The 19,364-nt window shown below is 41.7% G+C and overlaps 1 protein-coding gene across 1 annotated transcript in view; it reads right to left on the bottom strand.

Annotated features, from left to right (window-relative positions):
- carmil2 (capping protein regulator and myosin 1 linker 2) overlaps window positions 1-19,364 on the bottom strand; it is a 77,401-nt gene that overhangs the window by 20,869 nt on the left and 37,168 nt on the right. The window contains exons 29-30 of the mRNA XM_050073432.1: window positions 16,572-17,098; window positions 4,557-4,660 (exon numbers count right to left, since the gene is read on the bottom strand). Of these exons, the coding sequence (XP_049929389.1) occupies window positions 4,557-4,660; window positions 16,572-17,098 (631 nt within the window). The remainder of the gene's footprint in view (window positions 1-4,556; window positions 4,661-16,571; window positions 17,099-19,364) is intronic.

Below are 19,364 nucleotides of genomic sequence, written 5' to 3'. Positions count from 1 at the left end.
CTCACGGTGAGTACTACTTTTTGCTCCACAACAGAAGAGGCCTGGCATGGTGATGATGGTCAGCTGGTCAGTCTGTCAATCTGCTATACAGTTCGGTCCAGAGTGCGGATGTCAAAACTTTACTGTTAATCACTTACGCATGTCGATCTATTGATTTATTTTGCTGCGCACCACCCAGGACTGGTAGGAGCTTGCTAGTGATGCCCCTCATTCAGCAATCACTGCCAATAACGCCGTCCCGACCCTACGGTGTTGCTGTGGAAACACTGTGCCCACCCTCCAGTCTCCCCCTGCTCACCACAGTAAGTAAGTGGCTCAATTTTGAGCCATAAAACCATCGTTGACTGTGTTATCAGTGTTAGCTCTGTTAGCACCATTAGCAGTTTCAACATGACTAGTGGTGCTAACATAGTTTACAATGCTAAAAGGGTTTTAAGGCTCAAAATGAAGGTGCTTACTCACTGGGGTGACTTGGGGGGAGACCAGAGGGTGGGCGCGATGTTTCTACAGCAACGTGCTCTTTGTCAAATGAGTAACGCCACTAGCTAACTAACATTAGCTCCCACCCAACCCACATGGCGTGCAGTGCAGAGCAGCCAAAATAGCCTACCACTCGAGACAGGAGATTGTGCAGTGGACATGTGTCTCTGACTGGCTGTCTGCCAACAAAAAATATAATAAAAGCTAAAACATTTACACAGAAAACATTAAAATTTCTCCACCTCTAAATTGATAGTGCTTTGGAATTAGTTACCGGCTAATGGGTGTCAGCATTTTGAAAACAAAATAAATCGAAATTGACATCCCTTGTCCAGAGCAAGGTATCTACATGACTGCTGGCCAAATTACCATGACATTTGTCTTGATATTCATTGCCCATTAATTATTTTGGTTACCTCCTGACACTTGGTCTAGCATCACTGTCAGGTCAAAGGATCCACAATTTTGGCACCATGTACAGTTCTATAAATCCATCCATGAAGAAAAGATTATGCTTCCATTTTAACCACTGCTGCTGCCTACACTGGTTGGGGGTGGATAGGTTTTTAGGCTCCAAATCTTTTTTTCTTCACATAGTACAGGTGGAACTACAGGACTGTGTATGGGGCTGTGAATTCTGTTAAAACTTGGATGGCGGTTCTTTGGATCAACAGCTGTAGTGGACAGCAGCTGCTGATGTGCTGCTTTTGCTCTGTGGCTATTGTCAACAATGGGTGAAAATGAGAATGTTTAAATGGATGCCAACAGCAGGGCAGTCAGCGAACATGGTTCTGTTCATACTGCTCTGATGTCTGACACTGCCAGCTACACAGACATGAGCCCAATCCCAATCTCCTCACTCATAGACCCATGGACTTTGAGGTGCAATCCCATAAAGAGGGCTTAGTGCTGTCCCACTGTTAAATCATCAGGTGCATGAGGGCTCTCCTGCTGATAATTTGAGACCTTTATGCACACTTTCTGTAAGTCTGCATTTCTGCAGACCCTGCCTGTGGGAGTTATCCACAATTAATTGTGACGTTAAAACAACAGAGTGTAAAATTTAGTGGCAGATACTGGTAAGGATTGCAGATTGTGACCAAATGAAGTTAGAATTCCATCAGTATTTATTGTTCAGGAGGTTTTTACCTGCATTATATCCACAGAGGTCCCTAACTCTAACCCTAACCCTGCTAGCCCAGCCCCTGTTAATGTGTGCTCAACTATTTTCTCTGCTATCTTAATCTGTGTTCATCTTATTTCTGATCCAGACGTTCAGGAGGTTTTTACCGTGAGCCAAATTATCCACAGAAGTCTTTTCCACACATAGACCTGGTGATTTAAAACAGCTAAGACTCCGAATAAGGCTGTTTCACTCCTCAAACCTGTGTTTTAACCTATGCTCTCTTTGAGGATCTACGAACTACAGTGGCTAATGCAAAAATGCAAAAAAACACAACAGACGTAAAAAATTTAAAAAAATAAATAAATAAATGCAAAAGTCCCTATCTAGAGCCAGTGTTTAATTTGTCCGTTCTGAGCTACTGTAGAAACAGTGGTGGTGCAACATGACAATCTCCGTAGATGATGACCAGCTCCCTACGTAGATACAGCTCATTCTAAAATAACAAAAGTAACAAAAACACAATGACTCTTATTTTCAGGTGATTATACACTAAAGAAAACATACTTATTATATTCTATACCATTTCTGCCAATGTATCCCCTAAATCCTACACAGTGGATCTTTAAAACATGTGGTTACCGGATTCAAGATGGTCATTAAAAAACCCAAAATCTGAGGCATGCAAGCACAGGCTATTTGACACATTCATCAGCCATGTCTTTTAATTTGTGCTGAATGAGGCTGTTTTGACAAACTGATTATCTGACTTTTACCTCTTGTCCACTCTGTAAGACAAGAGCCTGGAAGACATTCAAATCAGGGACTGACCCCTGTAGTGCCTTAGTCGTGACGAAGGTAAAAAACAAAACTAGAATTACGGCCCCACAGATGTATGCTTCCACACACCAGACAAGTTTCTCTTACAGTTTACATCCATGTCTGTGAAAACTTGGATGCTTCACACACATCTTCCCTCCAGCAGCACAGAAAATCTATACAATCAGCACAGTTTCAAGATGGACACCCAAGATTAGTGTCACCAATTCAGTATCTGACCAAGTCTCTCCCCCTCTCTTCCTGAATTATGAATTGAGTAATGGCCATAAAAATGTTTTTGCAGAACATAATGATGTCACAGTGAAGCTGATTTTTGACCTTTTGAATGTAAAATATCATCACTTCATTATTTTATCCTATTAGGCATTTGTGTGATGTTTTGTCATAATTAGCATATGAATTCTTGAGTTATGGCCAAAAAATACTTTGTGAGGTCATACCAACTTTGACCTTTGACCACAAAATTCTTATCAGTTTATTCTTCAATTCAAGTTTGTGTCAATTTTAAAGAAATTCTATATAGGCGCTTTTGAGATATCGCATTAACAAGAGTGAGACAGACAAGGTCACAGTGACCTTGACCTTTGACCACCAAATTTAATCAGTTCATCCTCCAGCGCAAGTGACATTTTTGCCAAATTTGAAGAAATTCCTGCACGTATGTACGGACAACCCGAAAACATAATGCCTTTGGCCACGGCTATTGCCAGTGCGGAGGCATAATAAAAAGTGCCAAACCCACAACTGAACCTTCCTATTTATACCATTTCGACATCATGCTCAAAGGGGACACTGGGATTGGGCCATGGAGTCTAACTTGAGTTGAAGTTGTTATATGGCACTGTATTTGATGTGTCAGTATCACAGTCACACTGATGTGATAGGTTTTGTGGTGATGCTTGAACCAGTTACATTCACTGATGAAGACTGTAAGATACTGTTGGAAGCCCCAGAAAATTCTTGTAAGGGGCCCTTCGTCACACAGGAAGCTATCTAATTGTAGCCACTGCTGTCAACTAAAAATGACATCCAGTGGATGGAGGCACAGTGATTAGGGCAAATTTACACACTCCCAAACAGTGGCAGGCTGGCTAATTGAGTGATTACAAAATGGCAATTCACTCTTGATATCTGACCTAATAAATAAATAAATAAATAAATGGATAAATAAACAGCAAAAACTATCTTAATTATTCTGTGCTCAGTGAACTGAAACAGCAAACTTAGGCAGGGGCAGGACATATTTTAGACAAGGATGTGTGTATATGTGGTGTTACACTGAATGGACACTACAGAAACATTTACCATGCATTCTACACATACAGCTACAGGAGTGAAATCACAAGCACAATTATTACAAAAACAATACACTCTTGTTTCAGTAGTTATTAGACGTTTTCAGGAGAGCTTTAGTCTTCGCCTTCTTGATGCAAAATACACAGTTACAGCAGTAGAGGCTCTCTGCTTACTCACCAGTTACTGTGAAAAGTCATGATTTTTCTAAATGCTGAGCTCCAGAAAAAAATTTTGAGCTGGAAAGTGTGTTTTGTTACTATAACATCCACCAAGCATGAGCTGTTTGTTTGTTGTCATTAGCTGTGGCATAATTGCATAAACAGAGTTTTTAATATGGTGATTTTATTGTTTATGCTTTTCTTTTTTTGTTTCAATTTTAATGTAAAATGTAGTGTACATAAATGTTGCAGATTTTTTTAATGTGGTGAAATGCTATTTAAAAAAAAACAAACTGAACTTTGGACTGATGTGACAAATCTATGGCACTCTTGGCCCATTCTCAAGACACCCTAAGGTGCCACGGCACCCACTTTGGGAACCACTGGTTTATCAGATTGCTTCTGTGTACCAAAAGAACATTTATGTCCAAGCTGCCATGACTTTTCAATTTGAAAATCAGCAATGGGATCAGTTCTGCTCACTGATTGGCTGCCACTGTCAATCACTATTTCAAGCAGGTGAGTAGAAGAAGGGAGTCTGTGAGACTGACTGGTACTGCCAGTCAATCATGGCTTTCATTCATTCATAAAATTACACATTGATAACAGTAAGTCCAAGAAAAAGTGTGTGTGTGTGTGTGTGTGTGTGTTCAACTCACAGTGCATAGTCAGGGATAATTTTCTTGGTGAAGAATTCCTCTACTCCTTCATCCACTCTGCCCATCCCCTCACTGGCCTCATTTTCTACCTTTGAAACTGGCTCCTGTGGCAAAAAACACAATATAAGACACAGTATGTACACCTTACATTGTGTGTGTGTGTGTGTGTGTGTGTGTGTGTTTGCCTGCTTTCTGGAGAGGAAAAAAAATACACAAAAAATCTAATTCTTGAATAAGAAACCAAAATATGAGTGACAAAAGTTTTTGCAAGTACTTGTGAGAGATGTATTTAAAAAAGTTAATTTAGTTAACATGTATTTGTCTTTTTATTTTACTTGAATATTTATTGATTTTCTCAACAAACAGAAAAAGGAAACAGCACATTTAACTCATATACAGGCTCAGATACCTATACAGGGTGAGAAAAAAAGGACAATTAAAGAGTAAAAATCAAAATAAAGTTAAAATAAATAAAAAAGGTAGTAATTACAAAGAGATTATGTGTGCTTTAGTAAGTTATTGTCCATTTTCTCTGTCTGCTCATTCCTATCTAATAGAGCGACATTTAGGAAATCCTGTTTGCATTGGTTTATGTGTGCATGACAGAGTCTGAAAGAACAGAGGGAAAGACACTTCCCAATCTCAGAGGCCATCGGCTATTGTCTGATGATGATAAAGCCTCTGGGGGCAAAGGGCAATATTCCAGGCTGATCCAGTGTAGCCAGTGGATATCTGAGCCATGGCTTCCTCTTCCATGCATGGGTCATTTTGGCCAACCTCTATAAACAAATATCTGTATTTGTATGCAGATAAATTTAAAGCTAATGTAAAGCTAACTTGTCAGCTGACAACAGCAGATGGGTCCCAAGATTGTATTTCCAGCAATGCCTTCTGCATCTGCACACAGACTGATGCTGGATCCACTTACCACTCCTTAACTACAGGGTATTTATTGTAATACAATGTAGTAATTTGACAAAAAGGAAACACACTACATAATCCATCACATACATTTGAGCTAATTTATATTTTTCATCATCAGTGCAGTTGTAACTTAAAAGCCTTCTGTTGAGCCTTCTGTTGAGCTTTGAAATGGACCTGCTCAGGCTGCTGTGGACTAAGCAATAAGTAGCTCCAGTTCAGGACAGTTGTCATGTGTAAGCAATATTCTAACTGGGTCAAACCCAGTCTGCAGAAACTCACTTATATTAGCCTACTGGAGTTGCAGTTGTGTGGATATAAAGCCTCCTGCTAACTCTTTACATGTAGAAAATGTTGTTTTCCACTGTTTTGTCTGTTTCTACATGTAGCAACACACAGGAACGGATCACTTGAACTTTAATCATGAAGGCATTGTTTCAGTTCACAGCACTGAAAAATACTTTTGAGTTTTTATTTAAATGTTCTAACTGGGGTGAGATAAGTACACTGGCACCAAAACATGAGGCACATATCTGAGACTAAAACTCCAAGTGTAGGGGAAGCACAGAGGCAGGACAGATACATTTAGTGACGCTACAGTAGGAAGACGAGTCAAATAGAAGGACTGCCACATATATTTCCAGGGAAACAAGACAGTCACAAATAGCAACATGCCAACCATCTTCACTTAATATTGCATCAATTGTAAATATGAGCACCTGAGTGGACAAAACGGTTCAAGTCAATCTCTGAGTTGTAATTATGCATAGGAGATGGCATATGGGAATTTTCTGTCCACAAATTTCTTTGCACAGATGGCTGCAAAGTTACCATCATTGGCAGTTTAATGTAAATCAGAACCAATATTATCACTACCACAATAAATACAGATATTTAGAAAATAGCAAAATAGCTCACATATTTGTTTTAGTTGATGAACTGACAAAAAAAGGAATCTGTAACTAGTTGATAATCTATTAATGATTTGGGTCACTTTCCAAGGGAATATTTGTCTAATGTGATAGCATACTGGATATCTTTGGGTTTTGGACTGTAAGTTGCTGATCTGAAACAAACCAGCAAGAGCTGCGGGCCAGCACTCTGTGGACCAGTAAGGAGAACCGTCGTGGATGTTACACTTTATATTTTCATTTGAACAGTGTTGGGCAAGCTACTTGGAAAATGTAGTGAGCTACGCTACCAGCTACTAGACATCAAAATAAAGTTTCATTGAAGCTATCCGCACAGAAATGTAGCATGCTAAGCTACGAGAAAATGGCAAAAGTAGCATGCTACTAGCAAAGCTACTTTTATTTTTTGACTTGACTTGACTATGTCAAATCATCCAAAGACTTTGTGACATTTGAACCTGTCCTCCAATAACATGCCATCATCAGTTGGCCTATTGCGCTCTCTCTCGTGCGCGTGCTCTCTCTTTCTCTCTCGCAGTTTCACTCTGTTTCTTTTCTTTTGGCTTTTCTAAGATGACAGATGAGGTTTTGGTGACGTGTGCGCACTGTCCGCCGGTCAGCCAAACTTCGGCTTACACCGGCTGTGCTCTGCCTGTGTTGACAGTAGACCTGGTTTCAGCTGGCGAGCTTTTAGCGCACCTTCGGCGAAGCACGAAACTGTCACTGCCCCAAGCTGGATCTGTCGACACCTCCCCCTGCTGCGCCGCCACACCCATCTCAGCGCACCTCGGTCTGCCAAACTACCAAACTGAGCGCACCTCAGGTTGCGCTGCTCGAAACTAGCTCTGTGCAGGGTTCGCCACCCTGCACCGTGCCAGGAAACTAGAGGCCATTGTGTTAAAGCCTTGAAGAGAAACACTGAAAAGCTGGATATTTACATTTTGCCATGAAGTCCTCTCCTTGTCAAGTGTCTTTAAAGTGTCCTGAAATGACCCTGTAGGTGACCTCTGACCGCAATGCTGAAAATTTCTGCATCATTATTTTAACAGTGCCCTATAGGGAGTGAGTTCTAATGAATGTGACAACCAAAGTGTTCTCCCTCAAAATGGAATTTTAGTGAGCAGGTAAGTGAATCCAGCTTTTCAATGATCACGCTGGTAACACGTAGGTAAGCCATTTCCGCTTACAGCTGTAACTGTGGTAACTCTTTTTAGTGGTTAAAGTATGTTTTCTTGCTGACCCTGTCAATGGCAGTACATTGCTTAGCTTGCGTGTTGGACTCCACCCTGCTTCTCCAAACTGGGGACATGCCGACTGACATCTACTGTATGTAATGACAATGGATAAGTACTGCATACAACACCACCTACAAAAAAATCTGACCTATCCCTTTAAGGTGCTAGTAAAAACCCACAATGTCTCTGGTTCAAGTCCACCTGCAGAGCATTACTGCATGTCATTCGCATTTCTTTACCCTTTTAATTGTTCCTCTACTATCAGAGTATCTAATAAAAGCATAAAAAGCCCCAAATATAAATTAAAACTGTACAAATCAAAGACGGCTTTAGCCTTAAAATTCTTCAAACTAAAAAAATGTGCAGCAAGGCTAAAATTTCAAAGATGAAAACTAGTTTTGTTGACTAAAACTAACAATAATCAAATGGCTTATATTTGACAAAAACTTATTTTATTTTCATTAAAATACTAAAGCTTAATCAAAATCAGGTGCCAGAATGAATGCTTGGGGTAATACATGAGATCTCCAAAGTCATAACAATAGGACATTTTCCTGTTCTTGAATGCAGTATTTGTCTTCTTTAAGCTCTTTCCATCTCTCTCTATCATCCAGGGAAAATAATGCGCCTCTCTTTCACTCTCTGCCACCTCCTTTACGGCCACCTGTCTCTATGTGCTACATGCCAACATGACTCTCTGCCACACAATTGTTGGCATACAGTCTCTCTCTCTCTCTCTCTCTCTCTCTCTCTCTCTCTCTCTTTCTCCCTCTCTTTCACTCACACACACACACACACACACACACACCCCCCAACACGCACATGCACACACATAAATACATACACTTGTTACCAAGGGGCAACAGAGCTTTCTCCACAGACCATTCTGCACACCCACACACCCATGTTGTGGATATGGATAGCCCTTCTTACAACAGGCTGATAATAACATGTCATCTACAGCTACTGCACATAGCTGGTCATAACCTGGTCTGTTCAATTTAAACTGTGTCCATCGACATTTGACATCCTGTCTCGGGTTTTTACAGTTTTTACTGTATCAACAAATGTTGATGCAGTTATGTGTATGGCTCTGCATTAAGCTGCTCTCTGCTTACCCAGCAGGCATGCTGACTGAACAGCAGGGGAGCAAACACAATTCCTCCCATGGGTGCACAGACAGACAAGCCAGGGCAGCAGCACACTGTACACACCACAGGCCTGAATGGGCACACTAGAGCAGGTGGAAATAAAGCTTCACCAGGCAGCAGATAGGCTGGAGAAATAAGTGATGCATGAAGCAGTGGAAGAGGAGGTTGATACAACTGACCACCTTGTTATGAAAATCAGTTGTCACTATTGACCTTATTTTTCATAATTTACTTGGATCTTACTGGAGGTCCAGATGCAGGACTAATGAGTTGATAAACATATGAAGACATGAAGACAACATCAGCGCCATTTCTGCCACCCTCGCGTCTTCCTCAGAGGTTCTCTGTCCTCCTTTGTGTGGTATATGTCATTTTTCTCACCTGGTTGTACCACACCTGTCCACTAGATAGCCTCACTGAGATTGCCACCTCTGCTAATCACCTGACTTACTTTGTAATCAGGGACCTTCCTCATGTGCTTTTAGTTCCTTAATATACAGTACAGTGGGAGGGTTTCCTCATGCATTTGCCAGAACCCTCCATGTTGCCTATGTTCTAGCCATCTGTTACCTGCTGCCTGCCTACGTCCTCATTCTGAATATTGCCAGCCTGCCTGCTCATTCTTTTAAAATACTAATAAAATGATCACTTTAATCTAAAAATGACCTGACTCTGTTATTACTGGTGTGCATATGGATGAGCAAATGACTTCCAAGTCTTGCCTGAACTAATGTCACTTTTAAAAAAAAAAAAAAAAAAAATCCCTAAACAATTTGTTTTCTTCAGGTTGACAGAGTCCCTCCAAGTGTTAATGGATACAATGCAGGGAGACACTAATGACTGACCTCCAGTCTGTCACAGTGATAACAGAGACAGTCTTCTGATTCATACAGTTTGTCTTCAGTTCACCTGACAATGAAAGGAATCCCAGTGGAACATGGGTATGGGGGAAATTTCCAAACAGGAAGGACCAGGAATCAACCCCTGTCCTTTTGGCTACAAGCAGGCCCCCAGGAGGTGCACTGGGCTTTGAAGCCAATTTTCGTAATGGCCAAACAGTGGTACTGCAATTTCCAGCGTCCGTCACATAATGCCACTGGCCTAAAAAGATTTTTTCCCATAGACTTACATTGGGAAAGAGATGCCTATAAATCAGTGGATACCTTTTTTTCATTCTCAAAATCCCAAGATTTATTTCACTCACTGTGATAACATTTCAAAAGTCTAGAGAGCCACAAAATTAAATACTTTCAAGTTAGCAGAGCAATAAACCAGAAATCAGCTGCTTGGCTGGTGGAAGTTGACAACTCTGAGGTGCTCTCAAGTGCGCTTGCTCTATGGACTCATTGATGTGGAAGCAGTGCTGATTATCCAAGTAATTTCATACCGTGGAAATAGAGATTTTTTGGCTTCATGAGCCACTGAGCAACTTTTACAGGAATGAACGGGATCCTGCCGCCAATGCTGTCTCTTTACATCCTTTTCTACAATGCCACAGACTGCTGGCCCAGTCAGTACTGCATGAGATCTAGATTGTAAGCATATTTATGCTATCAATATGAGATAAACTTGTGTTATTTTTCAGGATTGGCTTTTACATTCAACAAAACAGTAATAACTTGATAAAGTCCCTGTTTTGTAGAAATACAAAGACACTTTCAAGACCCTCACTGTGGTCTTGAAATGTGTCAGTGTGCAACAGGGTTCTTCATGGCAACATAAATCTTTTATGTAAAACCATTTGAGCATGATGCGGTAGAGAACCCCTGTAAAAGGGTTGCTTTTAGCAGCACAAAAGGTTCTGCTATGGTACAAGCCTGAGGAAAAGACTTCTGCTACAAAAATACCCTCTTGCTAACAGAGTCAGTTCATTATGCTGCGTCGCCTTTTTATATTTTTCCCAATATAATTAGTTTTCTATGCATGCAGTGTTTCAACACCACTAATGAAACATCACTCTTCTTTGGGTGTATGTTGGTGTGTGAATGAAACAGGCTCCCTTTTTTTTTCTTATTTGATATAGTATAAGTGCCCATGTGTCATTTATCACTGAAACATCCAACTGACTTTGTGTTTTGTTGCAGTTTTTGAGAAATGGTAGTTACTAGGACTAGGTATCGTTACGATAAAAGTGCATTACGATACCTATACCAATACCAGTGCCACACCTAACTAACTATAAGCACATGGGCAGGAGTCATGAGGAAGATCCCTGATTAAGTCAGGTGATTCACAGAGGCGGAAAACTCGGTTTGATACCCTTAAAATGATACCAGTGCCAACAAATATGTGAATGGAGTTATGTGTAGTATAGCCATACTGTTAAGCTTTGAGTGGCATCTCAGCACGCTAGACTGCCAACTCCGTCAAACAGGCTACACTGCACTCGATTTAACCACACAACAGACTGTATGGGTTGTCTGCGGCGGGAGTGTGAGCTCCACAGCAGAGATAGCTGTGAGAGTCGGCAAGGGTGCACATACACAGTGACAGGGCTAACTGTTAGCATCACACAGCTAATGTTACCTAATGGTTATAACGAGTAATGACAGTGATGAGCCATTTTGGGTCGGTGTGAGTTTCTGCTGCTGTGTTAGCTTGTGCTAACCAGGAAGACATTGAATTGACAGCTTGCTGGGAGAACACTGGCTCCAGAATCGGCAGCAACAGAAAGTTTGCTAATCTGGCAAGGAGTGGGATGGACCGGGGTTCAGATCCGTTGTGCAAAAAAAGATCGAATGCAGGTATGATTTGATAGCTTGTTGTGAGCCTACCTGGTCTGCAAACCACTACTGCCTTGTTTTAAATACATCTGATTTCATCTGATTTTCTGCAGCTCATGATCAATAGTCCAGTAACAGTGACATTATTTTTTACTATTTTTAACTGTATTTCAGTATTTTTAACAGTAAAATGATCTGGGCCCTTCGTAGCGCTATGTGCATCCAAAGTTGTATCTCAAGGTCTCCCTTGACCTTACGGGCTGTTTCCAAGAGTCTCCTTAGTTAAATATATCTTGTGAAAGGTATATCTTAAGAAGGGCAGTCTGAACCACTCATAAGCTGTCCCTTAGTGATGCACTCTGTTCATCCTGTCACAGTTTTAGCTTTATTAGGCCAAAATTATGCTTTTTAAATGGACAGTTGCAGTATAATTCACATCTAGACTCCTTGTGCAAATTACATCATTAGTTTAAAATTAACTTCATGAAAAATAATAATGAATATTGAATATTATGAATATGTAGGTTTATTTATTTATTTATTTATTCATTTATTCATTCATTTATCTAATGGAGCTAACTAACTGAGGATGTGTTTTTTCTGATGAGGCTACTGGCTGTACCCTACCACTATATACTGAATATCTGACAGATACTTGACAATTGATCAAAGTCTAATAAGGCCGGCTGGAAAGTAATCAAGTGGGCGGCACCAGCTATAGAGGCGATCAAGCGCGTCACCTCTGCTTGCTTCATTGTAGACGAGATTATGGCTGCATTACAGCATATCGTTGCGCTCAATCAACTGAACCAAAGGTGACGCAGTCCTCGACATCCCACCTCTTGTACGTGTGGTTCTGCGGACGCCTCTCAAGTAGGGGTCATGTGGAACAGGGGGAGAGTCAGAGCACAAGAAACTTTGGGGTGGCAAGGCGGGGTCGGGGCGCGCCGGTGGAGTTGGTCCCTTGCCAGAGAACTGCGGAGTGAATCGCCCCACAGCTGGGGACTGGGGGGTGAATGGTCCCTCTCCACCATGGACATCAATGCCCCCCGTGATGCCTTGGGAGGCTGTGTGGCCAATGATTGACAGGACCTTTTCCTCCTCCGGGGTGAGGGTGGGAGCAGTCCTGGGTCCACTACCGGTTTTGGCATCCTCTTGGCAAACTGCTGCCCTCCTCTGCCAAACTGGCAGAGTCTTGCCACTTCTTCCGGACCACTGTCCATTGTCTGGGTGGACCATAGCTGGAGGGAGCCATTTTTTGGGCAATGTTGGCTCATGCAGCAGCCTTTGCCTTGTTAGAATTGGCATTGCTAAAGCATCCGAACAAGACACTCCTGTTGTGCCCCACCTCGTCCAGCATCACCTCCAGTTCTTCCTGAACGTGAAGGTCGCTCCTCTCTTGCGCCTTTCTTTTTCAGCCATTCTGTCACAATGTTGCACATATGTGCAGCTACCCATGAGCTCATATAGGCTAAATAAACCAATCCCAGTGCGCAATACATTAAATTGGTAATCGCATGCACCTGCAATTAATTACGGCACAAACACACACACACGCACACACGCGCGCACACACACACACACACACAGAGCAATAAACACACACACACAGAGCAATAAAACGTGGATATGCTGCTGCTACAGGTGCCTACTATGTGACAACAACAGATTTGCAGTCTGTACATTGACAGAACTGATGCTGGAAAACTTATATGTAAGACACAAACTGCCATTGAACTGCAATGATGGATAAAGTGAGACAAACACGTATGCTGTTATAAATGTTTCAATGACAAATGCATTATCTGTGAGCAGCAATCACATTTCTCTGCTACATCATAAGTGTCCTCGTTTATAACGGGATGCGCATGTAAAGTCATTTTTTAATGTGATATGCTTCAGGCATACTAGGACAGGAATTTTTCCTGAAATGGTGCCAAAACGCTCTTCTGGACGTAAATTTAGTTTTAAAGCGCTGCTTTTAAAAATACCCGTGTATGTGTAGACTAGGCTTTAAATAAATGAGCAGATGTTCTGTAAAAGGCATAGCCTCATTATGATATAATATTTGATGGAGGTAAAATCATTATGGCAATACTTTTAATTTTACAACGTCATCCTCTTGAATCACGCCAGCATGCTAACAGGCTAATGCGAGGCTCTCCTCTCATGAAGCAAAAAATGAAGTTGGCAGGTAATTAGCAGATGTTACTTTCCATTAAAGTCAATGCCAAATGTACCCAGGGATGATGCTTTTTGTAGGCGGACACAGAAGTTAGCTTTGCCCTGGTTCCCTCGTCAAAAAGCCTATGGGACTTTCCATTGGATTTTGGATTATTGCAGAAAATTATCTGTGGCAAACAAATGTTAATGATACCCACATGTTTACTCAGCAAGATATTCTTCAAAAAGGATTACTGAAGTCTGAATGCAATCAACAGAATTAAAAAGCTAATGTTAGGCTATAAACGAACTACACTACGGTCACATGACGTAATGTTACCACCATGACAAGGCTGTAAAGCTGTGTAGTCTCATTTAGCCACTTGTTAGCAACTGCTGTTTTTGACACATAATTTGCATTTGTTTTATTTTGCAGAACAAAATGTGAAAATCCCTCAAGCTTGTGTTAACCACAGACCTTATTCCAGGCTCATAACCAAAAACCCATTCAAAAAACCCATTGACTTGAAATGAGGGAACCCTACGGTTTGAAATGCAAAGTCATTCGGAGGTTTTGGGACTCATTCCTCTATTGGGGCAACTGGTGTTTGTTAGCAAACACGCACACGTATAGCACTGATGGGCAAAAGCATCACTGTCATCAAACAAAATATAGCACTCGCAAAGCAGTGGGTGGTCATGGCGATCTGCCATGCTGCACAGATCAATAAAAATAAACTATTTAGTAAAACAGTGATCAATCCACACTCTAAGGAAACTTCACGTAGTTGCTTGTGGGCATTACATAGGCAGGGTGCTAGCGATGTTACTATCTGAACATGGTTGGTAACGTTACACAAAGAAACACAGGTAAATGACAGCTGTGAAAAGGAAGAACTGCACATCAGCATCGGACGATCGTGGTACACATTTTATATCAGATTAAGTAACGTCAGCTAACAAATGACTCATAACCTTCATAAAAGTGATAATCTTCTTTAAAAAGTTTTTCTTAATTTTTTGAAAATTTGAGATGCCTTTATCTATAACATCAGTAAGTGTTGTTGAGTCATGCTGGTTGCACACGTTTAGCCAGCTAAAGCCCTGTACATACTCCGCACGAAGTCCGGAGAGAACTACAAATTTAAATAACAGAAAAAAATAAAGATAAAATGCAAAATGCAAAGAATGCAGAGACATGAGGCACGCCACTGATAAGTCTTTGGTGTGACAATAGTGCAAAAAGAAATGTAACAACACTGACTGATGTTATAAAGACATCTCAAATTTTCACTTTAAAGAAGACTGATTCATGTGTTAGCTGATGTTACTTACCTGAAATTGAATGTGTACCGCAAATATGATAGTCGGAACCCCGGTGTCCAGTTCTTCCTTTTCATAGCTGTTATCCACCTGTGTTTTTTTATGGTGATGTTCAGGAGGACATCTGTGCCACAATATTCTGCTGCCACTCTCTCATCTATTTGTACACCGTATTACCACACAAGATTGCGCCATGGTTACAGTGCTAATCTTGTGTTTTCTTGTGTACCAACCAGGTTCCAACAGTATCTTTGTTGATGCTGCCTGTATTTGGACCACCAGATACTATGTGTCCTCACTCTGTAACGTCAGCTCAGTTGCTCCTGTAGCCAGACATGCTAGCTGAATAAATCATTTAGGCTACTCTTCTCTTGTCTTTTAATCTACTGTCGGAAAAAGCTTCCATCATGTTGCAGCCACTTCAAGTCATTTTTACAATAACCAGGTGTATCATGCTGGCAGCCAACGTCAGTAATGGCTTGTATTTCTGTCGTGATACGTGAATAAAATTGAATCACTGAGGGCCCACACTTGCTCATCACTCACTGACAGGGATGACCGATCTAAACCAGACTGCAGGCTACATCATCTGCTGTATAATGGCTCTTATAGAAGCAAAAGCAGCATGTGATTGTGTTTGTGAAAAACAACAGCACCTTACATTGACACCTAAGTTACTAAAAGAGAGATCACATATGCAATTTACATACACACAAGGTCACCACAGACGAAGAGAAATACTCCTTTTCCATTTACACAGTGACAGCACAGAGTAAGAGACCCCCATTAATGTGAAAACATGAATAATTGAGTTAGTGAAAGCATTCCCAGGAGAGAGAGAGAGAGAGAGAGAGAGAGAGAGAGAGAGAGAGAGAGAGAGAGAGAGAGAGAAATCGGCACTGGGAACAACCCAGGGAACACCACTCCCAAAATGCATGTGCCTATTCTCACACACGCACGTATGCACGTATGCACGTATGCACGCACGCACGCACGCACACACACACACACACACAAACACACACACACACACACAGCTGAGCACGACTACATGGAGCAAGAGAATGCAAAGATAAAGATGGCTACCATTATTACTACAGCATCATAAAAATGAAAGCAAGACAGCAAAGGAAAGAGGGAGAGGATAGATAGATAGATAGATAGATAGATAGATGTAATGTGTGTTTTGCTGCATTAACCCAAGGATTCCAATCATATGAGCAGTACACCCTGCATCCCTCCATTCCTCCCCTCTCCTCCTCTCTATACTTTATATTCTATACTCGCTTTTTTCTAGCGTGTTGTTTCAATTTCCTCCATTTCCATCGTTTCTCCTCTGGGATCCCTCTGTAGTCGCAAAATTAGCTTCCTACTTCATCTACCCTTCTCTCTATCCTTCATCCATCTCTCCTTTCATCCTGCTCTCTAACTGAGCATATATGCCTGTGTAAAGCATATTTTCTATGTATTACTGTGTGTCTGTATAAATGCAAATGCTGTGTAATTTCTACATGCTCACTCATGTTGTGTGTTTGTGTGTGTGTAAAGTCATTGGTTTGTGTTTATGGGTATGTATGTGTGTTCTTACCTGAGGCCTAGAGGAGGGGGGCTGTGTATGTGTGCGTCGCGGCCGTGGTCGGGAGGCAGTGTAATGCCTTAGAGTCTGTCCCTGGGTGGGTAGAGGCTCCATGGGAGAAGCGGGGGATCCAGAGCCGGGGAGGGGGCCTAGGCTGGGGCCGCAGCCGGGGAAGGGAGCCTGTCGTCTGGGTGAGCCTCCGCAGCCGGCAGCCTCCTCCTCTGGAGCTCGAGCGGAGATGGAGGAAAGGAGGGGGAGACTGGGAGGAGGAATGAACGATGCTCCTCTCGCTCCTGGTATTGCTGCTGCAGCATCCACTGCTGCCACCTCCCCCTCCCTCCGCCTCCTCCCCCTCAGTCCTGGGGGGGAGGGGGACGGGGAAGGGGAGGGGCTTGAAAACCTGACTGACAAGGGGGTTGCTGTCGGCAACTGAGGGAGGCCACACCTTCCTCTTCCTCCTTTCTCTCCAGTGCCTCCTCCCCCCTCTCTCTCTGCTCCTCCATCCCTGGCCTGCTGCTCCCAGTCTGCATCCAGGAGACCTGAGAGTGAAGCAGTGTGACTGATATGAGGAGAAGCACAAGGAGAGATAATGACAGAGAGAAGGATGGAGGGAGGAAGAGAGGGAGGCAGGGAAATATGGGGAATTCAGCCCACGCAGTAAGCATGCTTTCTGCTGAAATGTACTGTATGTATGGATATCTAGGGCAGTCAGAGCTGTACAGGAAAGACACAGGGGAATGGAGAGACAAGTAATTGGGAAAAAGGAGGGGGGGGGGGGGGGTGTTTAGAGAATTGGATAGAGGGGTAAGAGAGATGAGGAGAGACTAAGCAAGGAAGGAAGGGGGTATGAAAGGTGGCAGAGAGAAAGAAAGAAATAATCAGGTAAGCATAGACATGCAGAGAGGAAACAGAGAGGAAGCAGAGCAGCAGATGGATGCTGCAGTCACACATACTGCACACAGGAACACAGTTATCAGCCTGTCACACAAAACAAGGTAAAATATGGTAGGGTTAAACCTATATTGTTATTAATCTTTCAGTTACAGGGTCCCTAGCTGGTCTTAACACTAAGAGGCCTTTGAAATGCAAATTGATGAATACATTTTTAGAATAGAATGTTTAAATTTAGATTCTTTATACATGTACTTAAGAAATATTGACCTAATTCTTTTTATGAAACAATACTATATAGAAACACAAAGTATGGCGAGTGACTTATTCTTTTATGTTTTCTTTCGTTTTGTTATTCTCTAAAAGCTATCCTCCAATCAAACAAAAGGAGTGGGGAGTGGGGGGTTGTGAGCCGGAGTGCCCCGGATCCCCCCACATTTCTTCCTCTTCCCTCATCATCCCCTCCTCCATCTTCTCCCCATCTCATCTCTCCCATGGTGAAAGTCACTGGTGTGAAAGTAAACAGGCCATGCTCCAATTAGCCAAACAGTGCTGTGTGTGTGTCTGTCTGACACAGAATGGTTCCGCATGGCACAGCACACATGAAGAACACAACAGGACAAGAGATAAAATGCATGATAGGAGGTTTAGTTTTCTACCTGAGTTCCGATGTCATACTGGATCTCTGTGGTTAGCTGAACAGATTTCAATATGTTGTTGACAATGTAATATCATCAATGACGAATTGAATCCTGATTATTATTTCTCAAGTATGTGTCTATGAAAAAAAAAAAACCCAAAAAACTAATAAAATCTTTCAAGCTATTACATACCTCCAATAGAGTTATGTAATTATTATTGAATATGTGTGCTAGTTTTATTTAAAACTGAGGGTGCTATTTTATTCTAAGTAGATAAGCTCATGGTCCTCTATGGTTTTGATTTAAGGACTTTTTAGGACTTTAGGACTTTTCTTTTAGCGCCACCCTCTGGACACCTTTAACATTTTAACCCCTCTACTGTAATAGGAACACTTCACCATAGGCCCGCCGACAGGGGGGTTAAAGGGTACAAGTGACCTCGATCCAAGGCCAACGGGGGAGGGGCATGAACAGGTCTATGGTTGACCTATAAATTTGCTCAAGTACAACAATTTACTTACTGACTTAAATCACTGACAATAATATTTATATGTATTGATATGACAAAAACACATTTCATTGTGCCCTGCAGATATTATGAAATGGTTCAGTCCATCTGACATCACAAGTGCATTTAATGTAAACATGTGAGGTGGACTGCAGCCTGACTAGTGAAGTCGGAATTTCTCAGCAACAACCAGGGACCACCAAAGGAAAAGTCAACGTACAGAGAAAACAGGAAAATGAAAGGAGCAAAGAGGTGATGGTCAAATGTCTGACAAAAAAAGTAAAGAAGCGGCAGGTATGACAGGCAGTGCTTAGGGTGAGAAGTGAGGCAGACTCAATTTTAGCAAATAAAACCTGCTGTATTGGGCTCAGTTTTAAAGCTGCAGTGAAGACACAGGTATCATATTATACTAGAGAACCGAATGCATCCATTGGCACTTACAATGTTATGCTATCTTGTTGGAAATAATGCTCCAATATATTTTTTTTAAATATTTCTACATACAGTTGTCCCTAAACAGACTTGGAATTACATATATTAGGTATGACTGGAAAACTGAGAGTTGACAACCATTTACTTTTTACACTTTTTCAGTTCAACACACAGTTTAACCAAGATATGATTAAAATAGCCATCAAGATTGCATGAATAAATGAAGACAAAATGTTAGGCCTATTTGTTCACTCATGATTTGATCTTGTGATTTAATACCATGCAGTAATTTTGTCTGCGTATACCTTCCATTACACCACTGGGGACCACCTT

Source organism: Epinephelus moara, chromosome 20 (assembly GCF_006386435.1).
Source record: "Epinephelus moara isolate mb chromosome 20, YSFRI_EMoa_1.0, whole genome shotgun sequence".
In the NCBI taxonomy this organism is placed as follows: domain Eukaryota; kingdom Metazoa; phylum Chordata; class Actinopteri; order Perciformes; family Serranidae; genus Epinephelus; species Epinephelus moara.
This window is presented reverse-complemented; position numbering and strand designations above follow the sequence as displayed.